The sequence below is a fragment of the Ambystoma mexicanum genome, chromosome 8 (genome assembly GCF_040938575.1).
Source record: "Ambystoma mexicanum isolate Mex_15411 chromosome 8, UKY_AmexF1_1, whole genome shotgun sequence".
In the NCBI taxonomy this organism is placed as follows: domain Eukaryota; kingdom Metazoa; phylum Chordata; class Amphibia; order Caudata; family Ambystomatidae; genus Ambystoma; species Ambystoma mexicanum.
Genome location: NC_090929.1, coordinates 1,293,827,021 through 1,293,843,522, shown reverse-complemented (window position 1 = coordinate 1,293,843,522; position 16,502 = coordinate 1,293,827,021). Strand labels below are relative to the sequence as shown.

Below are 16,502 nucleotides of genomic sequence, written 5' to 3'. Positions count from 1 at the left end.
GCATAAAGCCTTTAACCTAATGCGCTGGGCCACCGGGAGCCAATGCAAGGCCAGCAACATCGGTGAAATATTGGCTCCATAAGGCGTACCTTTAGTGACCAGCGCTGCTAACTTTTGTCGGCGCTGAAGTCGCAGGATCAGCACCTTAGGCTGGGCCAGATAGAGAGAGTTGCAGTAGTCAAGCCGACTAAGCAACATAGCGGCCACCACCGGGGGACAGAGGGCGGCAGGAATCATAGGAGTGCTTTTTTCAGGAGGTTTAATCTGAAAATGACCAGCTTGGCAGATGTGACTTGGGCGTCCATAGACAAGGACGCTGATAGGACATCGCCCAGGTTTTTCACCTTCACTGCAGGAAGAGGGCCAAGCGAATAAGGCCGAAAGGAAGACACCCAAAGTGAAGGATCAGGGGGATAGCCCACCACCAGAACCTCTGTCTTGTCTCTGTTCAATTTTAGCCAGTTGTGGTTCATCCACTCAGCCACAGCCGCCAGGCACCTCTGAAGGCACGACACCTCAGCCTGATCAAGATCTAAACGGATCAGGATCTGGTTGTCGTCGGCATAAGAGTAGCTGACGCCGAAGAAGCGGATGAGAAACACAAGTGCCCAGATGTATATGTTAAAAAGAATCGAAGACAAGGAGGAACCCTGTGGCACCCCGCAGGTCAGATTGCAGGGGGTGGATAGAAACAGGGGCATAGAGAGAACCGGGGCATGATCTGCCAGGAACAAGGGGAACCAGGCCAGTACCTGCCCAGATATACCTATCTGGGCAAGACGATACAGCAGGATTGGGTGGTCAACAGTGTTGAACACAGCTGACAGGTCTAACAAAATCTGGGCGCCCACCCCACCTGCGTCCACCAGCCTGGCCATATCGTTCTGCACAGAGACCAGGACACACTCTGTGCCCCTGCCAGGCCTAAAGCGTGACTGGGCAGGGTCCAAGAGGAGAGAAGATTCAAGATAGGTGGAGAGTAAAGGGTTTACCAGGGACTCCAAGGGCATAGTGATTAGGAGAGGAATAGGGTGGAAATACTTAATTAACGGATCTATGACCACGTGGTATCTCCACAAAAAATTCCAGGCACAATGGAATCTTATCTTGATGAATTGCCCAGTAGAAAGGTGAAAATGGGGATAATAGGATTTAGATTTAACGTTTTATCTACTAATGAAATAAATTGTACACATAATCCAAAGGAGGGGACAAATGGAATGTGTAGACATTGCAAAAATCCTCAGGAAATAGAGTAATTGTTTCATTTATTATTGTTGTGTCCGGAACTGCTGGCTAATAGCATAAAGTATTTTAGCAGTTTTGTAAATAATGAATGGATTCACCGGTATCAGTTTTGGTTAACTTTGCTACATGGTGAATCGATATTACTAAAGTTAAGAATGTTCTCCTATTTAAAGGTTAGTGTGTAAAGATGTTAAGTGGTTAATATGTTCAGAGTAGTGTACATTTGTTAGTTTGAAAATTGTTAGGATAAGTACAAAATAAGTATTGCATCGCGTTTGCTGTTTTTAACTTTGATGATTTTGTATTAATTTTTATCTGTAGTGTTTACAGTCGTATTTTATGTGTTTTGTAAATTAGTTTGTTTTTGTAAAGGTTTATACAAGCCATATACAAATAAATACATAAATAAAAAGCTCCAGTGCTTAGAGCTCCAAATTACACTCAGGCCTTCCTAGTCCCAACTGATGCTTCCAACACAGGGATAGGAGCAGTTCTGAGCCAATTTGATAGCAAAGGCAGGGAGCACCCCCATCTAGATTATTAGTAGAACATTTAACGATATGGAGACAAGGTGGGCAACCATTGAACATTAATGTTTTTCTATTGTGTGGACCCTGAAGAAATTCAGACCATACCTCTATGTACTACTTGCAAGATTCAAACTGACCACCAACACTTAAGGTGGCTGATGCAGATGAAAGGGGAAACCACAAAACTGCTCAGGTGGTCCATAAGCCTACACAGCTTCGACTTCACTATTGAGCACAGGTCAGGTACCCAACATGAGAATGCTGATGGTCTCTCCAGAAAGTATCACTGACTGGATCAATAGAGCCATCCAGGAGTGGATTAGATCCTCCAGTCCCTAATCTGGGGGGGAGTGCTAGGAGGGGGGGGGAAGAGTGTTAGGGAGATGTATCATTATTGTGCTCCATCCGCTCTCCTAGTGAGACCCGCAGCACTTTTTGCTGGACTTTTTTCTTTCAATCGTGAACGAGTGGAGCATTTTTCCACTCATTCATTCTTGTGGGCTCTGTCTTGTGGAACTCTATTCTTTGTATTCTACCTGTACTATGGAGTATGTCTGCTGCATAGCACTTAAATACATCTGTGTTTTACTACTGCAGCACACAGATCCTTGTGGGCAGTATTGCTGCGGACCCTAGGGGTCCTCCTTTAAGATTTGTTTTCTATATCCTCAAGTAACTACAATTCTTAAGGATAGATCGATACTTAGTATCTCTCCCACAACTCTATAGTCTGAGAGATTGGCACACACCACCTTCAGTGGAGTGCGAAAGGGGTACTTAGTATCCCCCTTCTCTCTGCTCCTGTGACCTTTTAGTTACAGACAGAATGGCTGGTGGCAGTGGACGTGTTCTATTAACTATTGTGTATTTTTTACACTGCAGGCTATGTCCATAGCCTCGGTAGTGCACAATAGTGCACCCAAGTACCAACTTGGGGCCTCCCTTCTGTTTTCGCTATTAGTAGCGTGGTTGTTCTTTGTTAGTCCTTCTTCTACCATTCGGTGAGGGTGGGGGCCTGTGTGTGTGTTTTGCCTTTGGCAGGAACCAGTAGGTATCCCTGACTAGGCTCCAGACTGTCTGGGCAGGCAGGAAGTGGAGGAGGAGTCTTCCACCCCCCTGTTCTTTGTATGATTGGACAGCCAAACACCCCTTTCTGTAAAATGCTGAGAGAAATTGTAGAGGAGTGTGTGCTGGAACTGTATAAAAGGTGAGACTTCTGGAGTTTAAAGCAAGTCGACCACAGGAAACAGAAGTATCCGAAGATGACGACCAGAGATGCCTGCCGATCCTTTGCAAGACAGTGAAGCGACCTTCTATGCGACAGAAGAGCTCCAAAGAGGATGACTCCTTCTCTTTGGCTGGTGGGAGCAACCAGTCCCAAAACGAAATTTGAAACAAGCCATCTCCCAAGGTCTTAGGAGCTTCCAGAGCTGCAGAACCCCAATTACAGGAGACCTGCTGCCCATTTTGAGTTCATCGTTGTGGAAAGGCTGAATCCGTCCAAATCTTTGCTGAAACCATAAGGACACTCCAGAGATCTGATCCAACTCGCCCAGACCCCCTCACCAGAGTGTGGGACTGCAGGAAGTGAAGACGGTTGACTGGATGAACTGTGACATTTGGTGGTGCTGCTGAAAAAGCGCCAAAACCGCAGAGCGAACCAAAAAGTTGCTGAAAATCGTGCTACAGGTCCTATCTCAAGACTGCTGCTGAGAGACACTGTCCATTGTCCTGCCTTTCGTCACCAGACCAAGGAAGTCCGAGTTCGGGTCCAGAACTACCACATCGCAGAGGAGCCAACACAAACACTTTCTTCAAACCAATGGTACTGTGGTGAAAAAGATATTGCCTACCTGATTCCAAGAAGTCGCTCCAGAGCGTTGGAGTGCATGTAGAGGTGTCCTGGGCAGCACCCTCCTGCCTCTGACCCAAGTTGCTGCTTGTGTTCCCTTCTTAAGGTCGTTTTTAGATCTCCTTTGTTAGTTCCTAACTTGCTACTTCAATAACTTTAGACATTGGAAGAAATCCGATGGAACTCTTCATTATTTGCTGTTTTTCAAGACTTCAAGCCCTCTCCAAACTGCCTTTAGCTAGTGTTGCGTTCTGGACTTAAAAGACTTGCCAGGCGAAGAAATTGTCTCTAGAACCTTGAACTAAGCTCATTTTGCAATAACCACTTATTTTCCTCCCTTTAAGTGATTTACCTATATCTGTTTGCAGAGTAAATGCATTACCGTATGACCTGTTGAAATCTGCATGAGTTTGCAATTACTGATAAAATGATAAACGTATCTTTTCCCCTTCTAACGTTGCTACAAATGTAACCTCGAACAAACACAAACGAGAAAGTGCGCTTTGAAGTGTATTATCTAGTATTCTTAAGTGTTCTACTGTAGACGTCTGAGGTATTTTAAGTGATTCTTGTGTAAATATAATAAATATATATCTTTTATATAACTATATGTGTAAGTGCTTCTTTGTTGTGCCTGTCTAAGATTCAGAGTATTTACCTACAGCTCACATCTTCCTCTTAAGATAAGCCTGACTGCTCTGCCACACTACCAAGGTCCTGAGCTAGTACTGACTGATATTAAGAGTTGGGAATGTACAAACCACTGGGATAGCTTACTAGAGTCTTACTAACAGTAGTTGAGGGCATGCCACAAAGTGTCACGAGGGCCTGGCTATAGGCCAAGCCCAAAGTCTAATGTAGGTTGCTCATATTTGGGTCTGCAACATGGCTGAAGCTACTGCCACAGGGATTGTGGCCCCTGGCCATGGCCACAATCCATTGCTAGGAAATATTTTCATATTTGTGATAAATCATCCTGACCTGTGTCAACCTCAGAATTTTTGCTTGGACTTGGTGATTATTTTCCCTTTAATCTTTTAACCCTCTCACCAAGTCTTTAACTCTTTTTATGGGTGACCTTTTTATGTCCCTCCATAGTGTTTGGTTGGAGTTATAGTTTCCTGAAACTGTTGGGTTTAGGCTGGGTTGCCTCTTTGGACTCCCCTGTTGATTTGTCCTTCATACACTTGGGTGAACGACTGTTCCCAAGTAGTAAAGGGGTATTTTCATCCCCTTTGCGTTTTGTATAAGGGAGCCAGCACACCCACCTAATGTGGAGTGCTGAGGGGGGAGGGGTAAAATATATCTCCATTATTACTTACCTGGTAACATTTTGTTACAATTACAAGTTTATTTGAATGGCTCATGGCAGTTTAACTACTTTTATTTCTTTTAGTCACTATTACTTGCAGGATTTTAATTCAGCCTCAGTAAGGCACAGCAGGGCCACACATTTTCCAAAATGGTGGCCTTCTTTTGTTTGCCATTTCTTGTATGCTTGCAGTTTCTTCTTGAAGTCCTTCCCTGCCATTCTAGGTGTGAATGACCGCAGTGGAAGTTTTGGTTTTGGTGGGGATTCTTTGGATTCCCAGCCCATGCTCCAGAGTGTCTGAGAAGGCAGGAAGCGAGGGAGGAGTCCAAAACTCTACAGCCCTTTGTTTTCCACCTTGTCTGAAAGGAAAAAACTCCCAGTGGGGGGCTAGCTGTCCTGATTGGACAACCAGACCTCTCCTTTCTGTAAAATGTAGGGGGCGATTGCAGGAGTTGTGCTGTAGTTCCTGATAAATACTCAGAACCTTTAAGCTACTGACCACTGGAGCTACAACTGAAGAGGAAGATGAAGAAAAGATGAAAGATGTTTCCAGCGACCGGAGCCTGCTGTGTAACTGGAGCCTGCTGTAACCTGTCCTTCCAATCGACTTGGAGGTCCCAAACGTGACTTCTACCTAGCAGCTGATGAGATCTATTGGTCTAAAGATGACCTGCATTTTGAGCCAACGCACGGCGTGCTGCAACCTTACTGGGCTGCAATGACCCAATACCCTGGGACATAAAGCCATTGTGCAGTGCACAGTCTTCAAAATTCTGCATCTTGCTGAAACTTTGGTGACATCCTACTGGACATCCAGATACTCGATTTCAATCCTTTAAGTGTCCTCATCTGACCAACATTCATTCTTCTCCTGGCTACTGAAAAGGGTACCAAAATCACAGAGCCGCATCCAGCCATGAAGAAAGTCTTGCCTGGAGCATGACCCGTTGATCCCTGCTGCAAATAACCTTCCAGTGTCCTTTCTTCAGTCACCATTACAAGGAATTCAAGGACCGAGTTTTCGGCTGCAGATCATGAAGACATCTTGCTGCAAACTCGTCTTCTGTGCTGAGGTACTGTGTTGGATGGGGTATTACTTACCTTAATCCTTGTAAGATTCCTGTGAAGCTTTGGGGGTGATTCATGTGATTGGGAGTTCTCTCATCCAGTTCACCAAGGCCCAATGCTGATATCCTTCCAGGGTGCCTTCCCTGAACCCTAACTAACTCTAAAGCGAACTACTTATGTTTTGAAGAAACTTCCTCAAGAACTCTGACATTTCCTACATCTGTGCCCGCCCTGACCTGTCTGTTGGCCATTAGAGAAATAGTGACCCCCCTCCTACCACTGAGCACGCTAATGAATAGGGAAAAGACGTATACGGTTTGGGCTTTTTGCCCTGAAATGTAACAAGTGTTAAAAAGTTACTTACTTGTAAAAGAGTTGGTTGCTAAATGTCCCTCTGAAATATGAGCAGTTAAAAGAGTTCTTACTTTCCTTTTAATGTGTTCTGCCATTCTAAAAAGTATATGTAGGTATGTAGGTATGTTTTACTTGCCTGTGAATAGGATCCTCCTCTTCCCAAAAGAAATGCTGTTAGCTTCACCTAACTATTTCTTTCAGAATATAAGTGTATAAGTTCACCAACTGGGTTTTGCTTCCCCTGACCTGCTTTATAGCATGTCTAGAATAAGTCGGCCTTGAACAGCTTTGTGCCATTCTGAATCAGCATACTGTGGGTTTTACTGATCTTCGTCTGCTTTGTGCAATCCTAAAATAGTATAAAGAGTTATTGCTTACCTTAATCTGTGTTTCACTGATCTGAAAATAAACTGTAATAGTTCCTGGTATAACTGAAGGTTATCATAAATGTAGTTATAGGATTGTGCTACAGGTTTGACTCACCTTGAACTGCTGATTTCTATTCTTAATGAGGATATACTTTAGGTTGTATCCTTTAAGCATTGAGTTGGTTTTTATAATGGTGTTTGTTTATTTTGTGAAAGTACGTATTACCCAAGATTCATCTTGGCCAACTTGTATTTAAATAAACCATTTAGTTTTACAATACATAGTGTTTCAGTGTTTCTTTAGACCATAGGTATGCTACAATTTCCAAGTGCCAGCTACAGCCCTCTCTCCCTCCTAAAATAAGCCTGGCTGCTCTGTCCATGCTTCCTCATTCTCAGGTGGTGCAGCCTTATACTAAGAGTGGAGCTTACGTACTGCCTCAGATGTATGGTTTTATGAAGTCTTGGTAGGACTTTAGAAAAACTGTCCTACCAGCCATGGACAGTGGTCCACAGTCCTATTATGGGGGCAGAAAGGCCACTGGGCAAGACCACAGGCCAGGCTCAATGTCTTCTGGCAGTTGCTAGGCAGGGCATGCATTATGGATAATGCCCATGTGCTCCTGGGGTTGTGGCCACTGTCCATGGAAGCAAGCCATGGACAGTGGCCCACAAGTTCTACTATGTGGTATAGTGGATACTGGGTCAGGCAGCAAGCTAGGTCAAGAAGATTTTGAGGGTGATTTGATGGGGCTTGGGGCAAGGCCAAACCTCATGTGCCAGGCAATTGAGCCATAACTTGCATTTCCAGCAAGCTATGCTCAAAGTGACAGACAACCAGGTGCGCTGCAAAAAAATATGTTTCTTCAAGGAACTTCATAGTTCTTTCCTATATGATGAAAGAGTAATGTTTTAATAATTTACATTTGGCGATGGAACATAAAGAAGAATCTATCATTATAAAAACTGTTGGAAAAAAGTGTTAAATGGACATTATAGTTCAATTGCCCTAATCAAAACCTATGTAGTTCAGTGAAAAAACGTTCAGCCTTTCAAGGACGTGTTTGCGACAACCGTTAGCTAGGACCAGGTTTGCTGAAACAATGCCCCTTTTAGAAGGTTATCTCTCTTGGACAGCTATTCCAGGTCTTTAGACACTTTCACCTAGACCTGAAGAACGTCTGAAGTACGTCACTGAAACTGAGACCCCCAACAACTGAGAGGCCACTGTAACGATCTCATGCAGAGCCATGCCTCTGGTACCACAATAATGCAGGAAGCCATGAGACCCAGCAAGTGGAGTGCAAGGAAGGCAAGGTATCAACGGTACGACAGACACAAGTGATCATAGTTCAATTGTGTTTATTGAACTTCAAAAGGGGTTTGGAAAATGCCTATCTAATCCTAAATCTACAGATGGGAGCAAGCTACAACCATCAAAAAATAATAACGCAGTCCTTGTAGTGTTGCGTCAAAATAAAAGGGCCTATACTAATAAACCTATTGCCAATCCCTACCGCTAAATAAAAATAGTGTGGGAAATAGTGTTACGCAAAAGAACAAGTGTTCACAAAATAATGCATCAGGATGTTCAGGCGATTGGCCTCCCTTTCCCAACGTTTTCAACAAGGGACAAGGTGGTACACTTGAGCTTAGAACAGTCTCTGGCTTCTCTAGCATGAGGATACAGTTCAGGATATGAGCATCTGGGCCTTCTGTGTCCAAGTATCTTTTCCTTTCAAAGTCTCTTCATTCAGAAGGCCTGATGCAACAAACAAATGATTATTTTCCTTCTTTAGATTATCACGAGTACTCAAGTTCTTAGGCGATTCGCTATTCACTTCGTATCCCACTCAGCCAGGCTCAGATCCTTTCACCACAATGTTCGTACACTAGTTATGCGTCTAATTCTTTGTAGGGTATTCTTTCGCGGGTGACTCACGATTCACCCCAGATCCCCCTCAGCCAGGCTCAGATCTCGGATCCCCCTCAGCCGGGCTAAGATCCCAGATCCTCCTCAGTCGTGCTCATATTCCTTTTAGCACAATATTCACAACTTTGCACAAACTTGCTTTAACCAAAAGCTGTGTATGCTGCTCTCCCCCCGCCGGGTTTCGGACCAACTTTCTTTATGCTTTCATCAACCATCGAAGGCTTTCGAATGTGCACAGGGTTTGGCTTGACCCGTTGCAGGACCACTTTGATTTCACAATTCTTTATCACTCTTCACATTTTTCAGTTTTCAGCTGGATACCGAACAGAGACTTTCGAATGAGCACCCACATGGTGCCGGACCACCCTGTTTATGGTATCGTATCTTGGCTTCAAAGTTCAATCACTCATCCGCTGATTCATTGTGTTTGTGTCGCTGGTCACATATGCGCCATACAGTTTTCTCTTCTCTTTTCATTATATAATGTTGCCGCTTGCAACCTTGGCTTAAACACAAACCACTCCCCGACTCACCGGCTGTGCTGACTTCCCTGGCACTGCTTTGTTGTGGGAGCCGATGTTACGCTCACCTGGCTCCCACAGGAGCGTTGGTCGGACCCCGACAGCTGCGGTCTCCACCCACGTGATGCGTAGTGCAGCGATGACTGACTGGATCTGCCCTCCTAATCTTGTCTGCTTAACCCGTAGAAATATTCTCCTGCAAGTGGAGAGATGGATTTAGCCACTTGTGGATTCAAGTGATGGCACCCCCACAGTCCTCCCCAACTAATCACCTCCGAAATGCCCTCACAGCAATCTCACCTTATATTCTTGAAAGATGAGCTCTCCATCCTGCGTGGTTTTGCAGGGGCACGTCGATTCCAGTTACTTCACTGGTTTGAAGGCTCGGGAGAGTTCCGGAGAGTATTGACTCTGAGGTTCCTAGTGAGGACCAGTAAGTATTAAGTTCATACAGTTCAATATGTCCGATGTTCACTCTTGTTCCCCTCTTCCTTTCTTGTCTTGCAGCTGGCTCGTGAAAAGATGCTCTTGTGGCAGCTGGTGGCGCTCAGGTAAGAGTCTGCATTACCCGGCGCTGTCCGGTAAATGTTGCACAAGGAAAACGTGTTGTTTTGTCTCTCTTTACAGATGCGGCACGTGAAAATATGGAGAGTCACAAAAGGATGCCTCCAGTGGTAAATCAGGTAAGTCTATGGTGGTAAGAATTATATTTGTTGGTTCCCTCGGCTCACCTTGTGGTTTTCTTTTGTCTTCTAGGTGCCGAAGTTCGGCAAAGAAATGATGGAGGCAGCGCCGCCCCGAACGATGCTGTGCAGACTGATGAGTATGGCGCGGCGCTGCAGCTGGAGGTGCGGCGCGTGCAGAAATGATGTTCTTTACAGGTCCGGAGACAAGATGGATCCAGAATCAGGCGTGGAATAGAAATAAGTTCGTTTTCTAACCTTGTCCCTTTCTTTCCTCTTTGTTTTAGGAGCTCCGGATTTGAGGCGGGCGTGGCAGAAGACTGGATGCAGGCTGCAGGTACGGTGAGTGTTACGCTGCTGGATGCAGAATAACGCAAAGCGTGTGTTGCTGGTCGGGTGTGGTTTAAATAGACTCAAAAGTAGTCCGAGGTAAGAAGTCCCTAGAACCCCACCCGAGTAAAAAAATAGTCCCTGTAGAAAAATAGTCCCTTTCAGGCTTCATGTTGGATTGGAGTCATTTGCAGCATGGTCTGCCTGAGGTAAGTAATGACTATGAGCCTGGCGCCATAGGCGCCAGGACTGAACCCAGATAGCCCCTAGCCGGGGCTGCTGAGGTTTTACTAAATGTCTAGATGCCTGCTCACGGGGCTGATGGGCTTGGTCCGGATGCCAGGGGGTAGGCATCATACCAGCCGAGGAGATTACCACAGCGGCACACCATTCTCCCTGCCTTGACTATCGATATGGGAGACTACTGGTACCTCCGACACACCATGCAGCGTCCTTCAGCTTCGATTCCTGGTCTTATGTTTCCTATTCTCGGAGGTCCCTGAAAGAAAGTCTTTCATTGAAAAGGTCAAGGGCACTTCCCTCTTCGCAATCCTCTTCGGTCTTGCCGTCTTTCACCTTGTATTAAACTGCCATCTTGAAACCGCTGCTTCCTTGTGTGCTTTGCCTTGCTCAGAGTGTGCTTTGGTGCTTCGCCTTTTATCCGTGGGGTGGGGGGAGTGTGATGAAGGTCAGGTGTGTGTAATGGTCAGGAATTGCCTGACCTTGCCTGACCAGAGTATTGGGACATGTCAGGTATACGGCCCGGGTGTTAGTCCAGTATCTCTCACAGTGAGCTGTCCGTGAGAAAGTGTTCGTGTTCTGAAGGGGGAGTGGGGGGGCTGAGTTCCTAAGTAGCCTACTTGGTAGGATGGGGTAACTGTGTTACAGGGAAGGGGATACCGCATCTCACCATTCGGTGTCCTACTTCCACTCACCAAGGACCCCTCACCCAGGTGATCCTCCCAGACTGGTCAACCCCCAGGAACTGGATCCAAAAGCGATGGCTGTGTTCTGGCCAAATGGATGACAGATCCCCGGGGACAAGCGGGTAAGACACCTTCAGATTTCTCACAGTAGATAGGCAGAGGCTGGAACCCTATCTTGTGATCCGAAGAGATGGACCATCTTCGAGATATTCACCAATCGATCGTCCGGCATGAAGGTCCAGCTCAGTCAAGTGTTCTGGACTGCCCTGAGAAAATGGAGGGACTGGGATAGCAACACCTGAGACTTCTTGAAGTTCAGAGAGAAGCCCAAACTGTGCAACAGGCAGCACATTCGGAACAAGGGTTCCAACTACTGGTCTGCAGAGCTAGCTCGAATGAGCCAGTCCTCCAAATAGGGAAGAACATGAATGCCTTCACTTCTGAGGTGAGTCACTTTCACGGCCAGCAGCTTGTTGTGCGGAATCTATACCAAATAGCAGGACCTTGAAATGGTTGTGGCAATGTCTTACTGTGAATCTCATGTACATCCTGTGCTTCCGGCGAATGGGCAAATGCAAGTAGGCATCATGTAGATTCAACGAGACTAGTGAGTCCTGCAGGTTGAGAGCTGGAAGGATCTGAGCCAGAGTAACCATCTTAAACTTTTCCTTGCCCAGGTAGAGGTTGGAGAGCTGCAAATCTAGTATCAGAAGTAAGCCTCCATCCTTCTTCAGCAACAGAAAAATGTACCAGCACTTGTCTCATTCCGAATGGGGCACTGCATCTATGGCACTCTCTGCAGAAGATGATGAACCTCCTTCAACAGGAGGTGTTCGTAGGCAAGCACTATTAGGTTGGGGAATGGTTTGGACAAAGGGGAGACAGTATCCCTGCTGAAGAACCTGTAGGGCCCACTTCTTGTTGAACCGGTAAATCCTGCATCCAACAGGGGATGAGTTGTGGAAGTCTGTTTCACAGGGGTGTCACACTCACCATGACAAGTACACATCGTAAACTGACAAGCCTCCTACTGAACTACCTCTTCAAGACCCATAGCTGGAGGGCACTGAATCTGTTTTCCAAAAGAAAGCCTGTCCTCTGCCCCTGTGGGCATATGGGGAGAAGGTGCGAAAACCCCTACCCTTGCCTGTGGGGGCTGCAGGATGTTTCTGCTGAGCCGTTACGCCCAGATATTTATCAGACACCTTGGAGGACTGACATTTCTGGAAGGACTCATTGTTTTTAGACCCAAACAAATTGCTGCCATCAAATGGTATATCTAGGCGTTTACCCTGGACATGTGGGGCAAAAGCCAAGATCCTCAACCAGGAGTACCTCCTCAACACCATTCCTGTGGCCATAGTACAAGCCACACAGCCAGCCGTATCCAGGCCTGACTGAGGAATTTGACAGGATGTCTCTTTGCCGTATTTGAACCGGGCTTCAAAGCACTCCCTCATATCTCCTGGCAGGAGGTTCACCAAAGCCCCACAGACAGCAGACCAGATACTGCAGGAGAATTTCACCAAGGCACAGGAAGCAATGATGGCCCTCAGGCCCAGCCTGCCTGACCCAAACACCTTCCTATCCCAGGAATCTAGCCTCTTACTCTGCTTGTCCAGAGATAAGTAAGAAAACATGAAATCCACAGGATCGCTGTGGCGGCCTGGACCACCACGCTCTCTGGGAAGGTAGGAAAATCTAGTCAGAAGGAGACTCTCTGTATTTTGTCACCAAATCCTAGTCCACAGTTGGGAACAATGCGAGTTTTAAGCATATTTCAAGGAACTGGTCTCAACTGCCAGGTTACAGGTTAGGAGGGTCTCCCTCTGCAGACCTTCATCAAGATTGTGTGTAAGCTCAAATTGCACCTTATGTCTTGAAGGGGCTGACAACCCTAAGGTGTCAACCACCTAAGCCATCAGGCATTGAAATTGTGCCTGAGGCTTTCCTCGGGTAGGAGCAGGGATCATGTCAAACTCTGAAGCAGTGTCCAAACCACATGCCTCAGACAAGCAGCAAGTTTCAGCAAATCTCCCTCCACGCCATAATGTTCCTCAGACAAGTCCTTAATTTCTCTAGGGCATAAGGGTTCCGGCACATAGGGGATGGGATCACCTTCCTCATTATAAATGTGCTCCATATGAGACTAACATGTCCCCTAGGGAGCGGGGCATACTTCTGAGGAATCTCAGCACCAGGGGCACCATGGAGTGAGGAGCTAAATCCAGAAGTCCAATGTCAGAAGACAGAGGGGTGCGGCATAGAGGCAGGTCCTAGCCCTGTTGGAGCCGTGGTTCAGCCTAAAGGCGTATGGTCACCGACTTTAGTGGGGTCTCTGCCAGCTCATCCAAACGCTTGAGACTCTGTCTGCACTATTGGCATTGGGGCTGAAACGGTGGGCCGCCAGGGCCATGGTGAAGGTGTCAAGCATCTTGAGCCAGAAAGCCTCCCATTCCTCTGGCACCTGCTCCTCAGTGGAGTCCCTGGAGTGGCGACTTCTCGTCTTTCAGAAGGAAAAATAATGTGTTGGACCGCTGAGTGATGGGGGAACGTTCTTCATTTCTGCGGTCCAGGACCTGCAAACTCGAACAGGTCAGTCTGTCACCTTTTTCATGATTTATCAGCCACCCTCGAAGTGCCTGGCCCCGGCGTTATGTCCGGAGTGGGGTGGGGTGGAGTTTCCGAAGAGTAGCTGTGCTGGGAGAGAGATATCGTAGATGAGGAATCCATTGAAGGAATCCATTGAAGGAAGGAAAACATTAGAAACATTAAACACCCCTTAAAACATAGGCTCCCATATCTCATATACAGCACACAGAACACACAAATAATGTGTAACATAACGTAACAATGTGAGGCAGATTCCATAAAAATAGATTAATAGGAGCTGTACACTTACGAAGATGTCTGGAACAGCTTTACAAAACATTGACACATTCATTTTGGGTGAGAACTTTTTGCTCATCGGTAGACTTACCCATGATGTCCAGTTTGCTTAATGGCATTCAGCAAGACTTGAAGGGTGCTTACAAGTTCTGCCTGTCTTCCTGTGACTATTAGATGTTTGTTGTGATTCAAGATATATACAACGGAATTATGGGTAATCCATGCTTCATCTAACTCCACTCCAATTTCTGCTGCTCTCAAAAAGTTCTCTGTTGCATATTGGGATAAAGATTTTATCCAGTCTCTATAAACATATTACACAACATAAATTAAAATAATGTACACAACAATAGTTTGAAAGCAATAAATACACCATTATATCCTTTTCGTTTTAATTCTATAATGTTGTTATTCATGTAAAAACCAAATAAATCAGATCTTTTGATCGGTAAACCATGCACAGTGGGGTAATTGCAAACATGTCACCAAATCTTTGATAACTCAATCACCATCAGACATGACTTTCTTATATTTGTTAATGTGGTGTATAGAACTGAAATAAATCATCATAACTGAATTCTTCATCTGTATAGACTTCTATCACAGTTGCCAACATTATCCAATTCAATCTGTAGGTGCTCATCAAGCCCTGTATTCTTCGTTCAATTGTGAGACTTGTAGTTCTGCTTTTCCCATTATAAAACGCAGAATCCAAGTCCCAAAATGCAAATAAAACACCACGGCTAAATACGCACCTACAAATTGGAATTTATCATGTTAGCAACTATGGTATACATGGGGATTTCTATAGTGCAAACCTAACTCCCAAAAAACAGTGCAATGTACAGTCACCTCTTCCGTAGTCCTAATTTCCAGAGTGTCTCACAGTACACTTAAACTTGAATTGTGAAAACAAGCTTCCGACTGTGATTGCCAGAGGCAGACTCAAGAGGACCACAGCAGAATCACTGTAGTAGCCCTAAGGATGAACTGCTCTGCAGAGAGTACGTAATATGCAACCAAATTTACCGGCGGCTCCCTGCTTTTTGAACATTTTAAAATAATTACAGAAAAAAGGGGTGGGAGAGCCAAGATGGAGCCCGGGAACGATACAGAGCTCTGATTCCATTAACTGATGCTCCTGTGCTCAAAGTTATCCTGGAACCCCCACATAATGCCCTAATTAATGAGCGTACCAGTTGCTGGAGCTTTCGAAGTTCACTTGCCTGACCTCGACACCGATTGGTCTCGGAGGAGCGCCGAGAGGAGCCAACACATCCCTCGAGCCTGCAAGAGGGCCCATGTGGCTGAGGAGACATGAAGACAGTTAGCAGGAACGCCTGGCCGGGGGTCTGCAATGTGGAAGTGAATGGGGGCTGCCTGAAGGGGAGTTTTACGCTGTTGCTGGTGAATCAGACACACCCTGTGTATCAGGCACCCTTGTCTGACTGCTGCACACCCCCAACATGGCAGAGGAGCAGCAGGGGGCCGGTCAGCTCTCTGCAAGATCGTCACTTAGAAATTGGGCTGCAATTTGAAGTGGAGACCACACTGGTTTTGGTGCCCGAGTGCGGATCAAATGGGTAGCCTAAGGACAGTAACAAAGCCCTGTTAAGAGACCTGCAAGTGAGCCCATGACATTACAGTGAAAAGCAACATTGACCCACAGTGAAACCTATAACATGTGAGAGATGGTCAATGTGGCATAATCCCCTTGGCCTAAACTATTTCCTCCCCTTCTACAGTGGTACCTGTGTCTATGAAGGCCTTTTAATGAGTTGGGTGTGGAGAGGCCATAGGGGAGTGAGGCCAGGGAGGCAGGAAACACAATTTGAAACAAGAGCCTCAAATAATCTGTACATAATTGAGCAGTGCTAGGCCTCACAGTCAATAATCAGCTCTCAACACAGAAAATAACCTAAAGACAGGATGGAGCAATTTATGCAGTGTACTCCATCACCCTCCCCAGAAGCAAATGGGGAAGTGGTTTGGAGGGCAGAGGATGGGCAACAAACACCTGTTGCTTTTTTTTAAAGGAGAAGCTTCTCCTCTGCCTATAAGGTTTCCAGGATACCCTATCCAGGGAGTATGCAGCCAGAAACATGACTGAGTTGAAGGCCGAGCTGACTTCCCTGGGGGATAGATTCAACACCATAGAACAAATGGTGGAAGACATTACAGATCAGCTGCCCAAAATATCGACAAAGTTTTAAGCAACCAGCATATGGTGACTGACCTTTCGGCGAAATGTAAAGACCTAGAAAGCTGCTCTTGAATGAGGGAAAATCTGCCTGAAATATCTTAAAGAAACCACTGAAGTCTCTGATCTACTGGGCCTTCTGAACAAGTTGTTCTTGGAACTGTTCCCTAAGGAAGTTCCACATAATATGGACATCTACAGGGAATTTATTCGCTCCCTGCGAATAAAGACACAGACACCCTGAGAGTCATCCTCTTCAAGCCAAACAACTTCTTCAAAGAGAAACTG

General features: G+C 45.9%; 1 protein-coding gene across 3 annotated transcripts in view; it reads right to left on the bottom strand.

The window, feature by feature from the left end:
- The window catches only part of CFAP46 (cilia and flagella associated protein 46), a 2,698,259-nt gene that overhangs the window by 1,889,701 nt on the left and 792,056 nt on the right, over positions 1 to 16,502 (bottom strand). For all 3 annotated transcript variants that reach the window (XM_069611407.1, XM_069611408.1, XM_069611409.1), the window contains exon 19: positions 14,106 to 14,318. In XM_069611407.1, the coding sequence (XP_069467508.1) occupies positions 14,106 to 14,318 (213 nt within the window). The remainder of the gene's footprint in view (positions 1 to 14,105; positions 14,319 to 16,502) is intronic.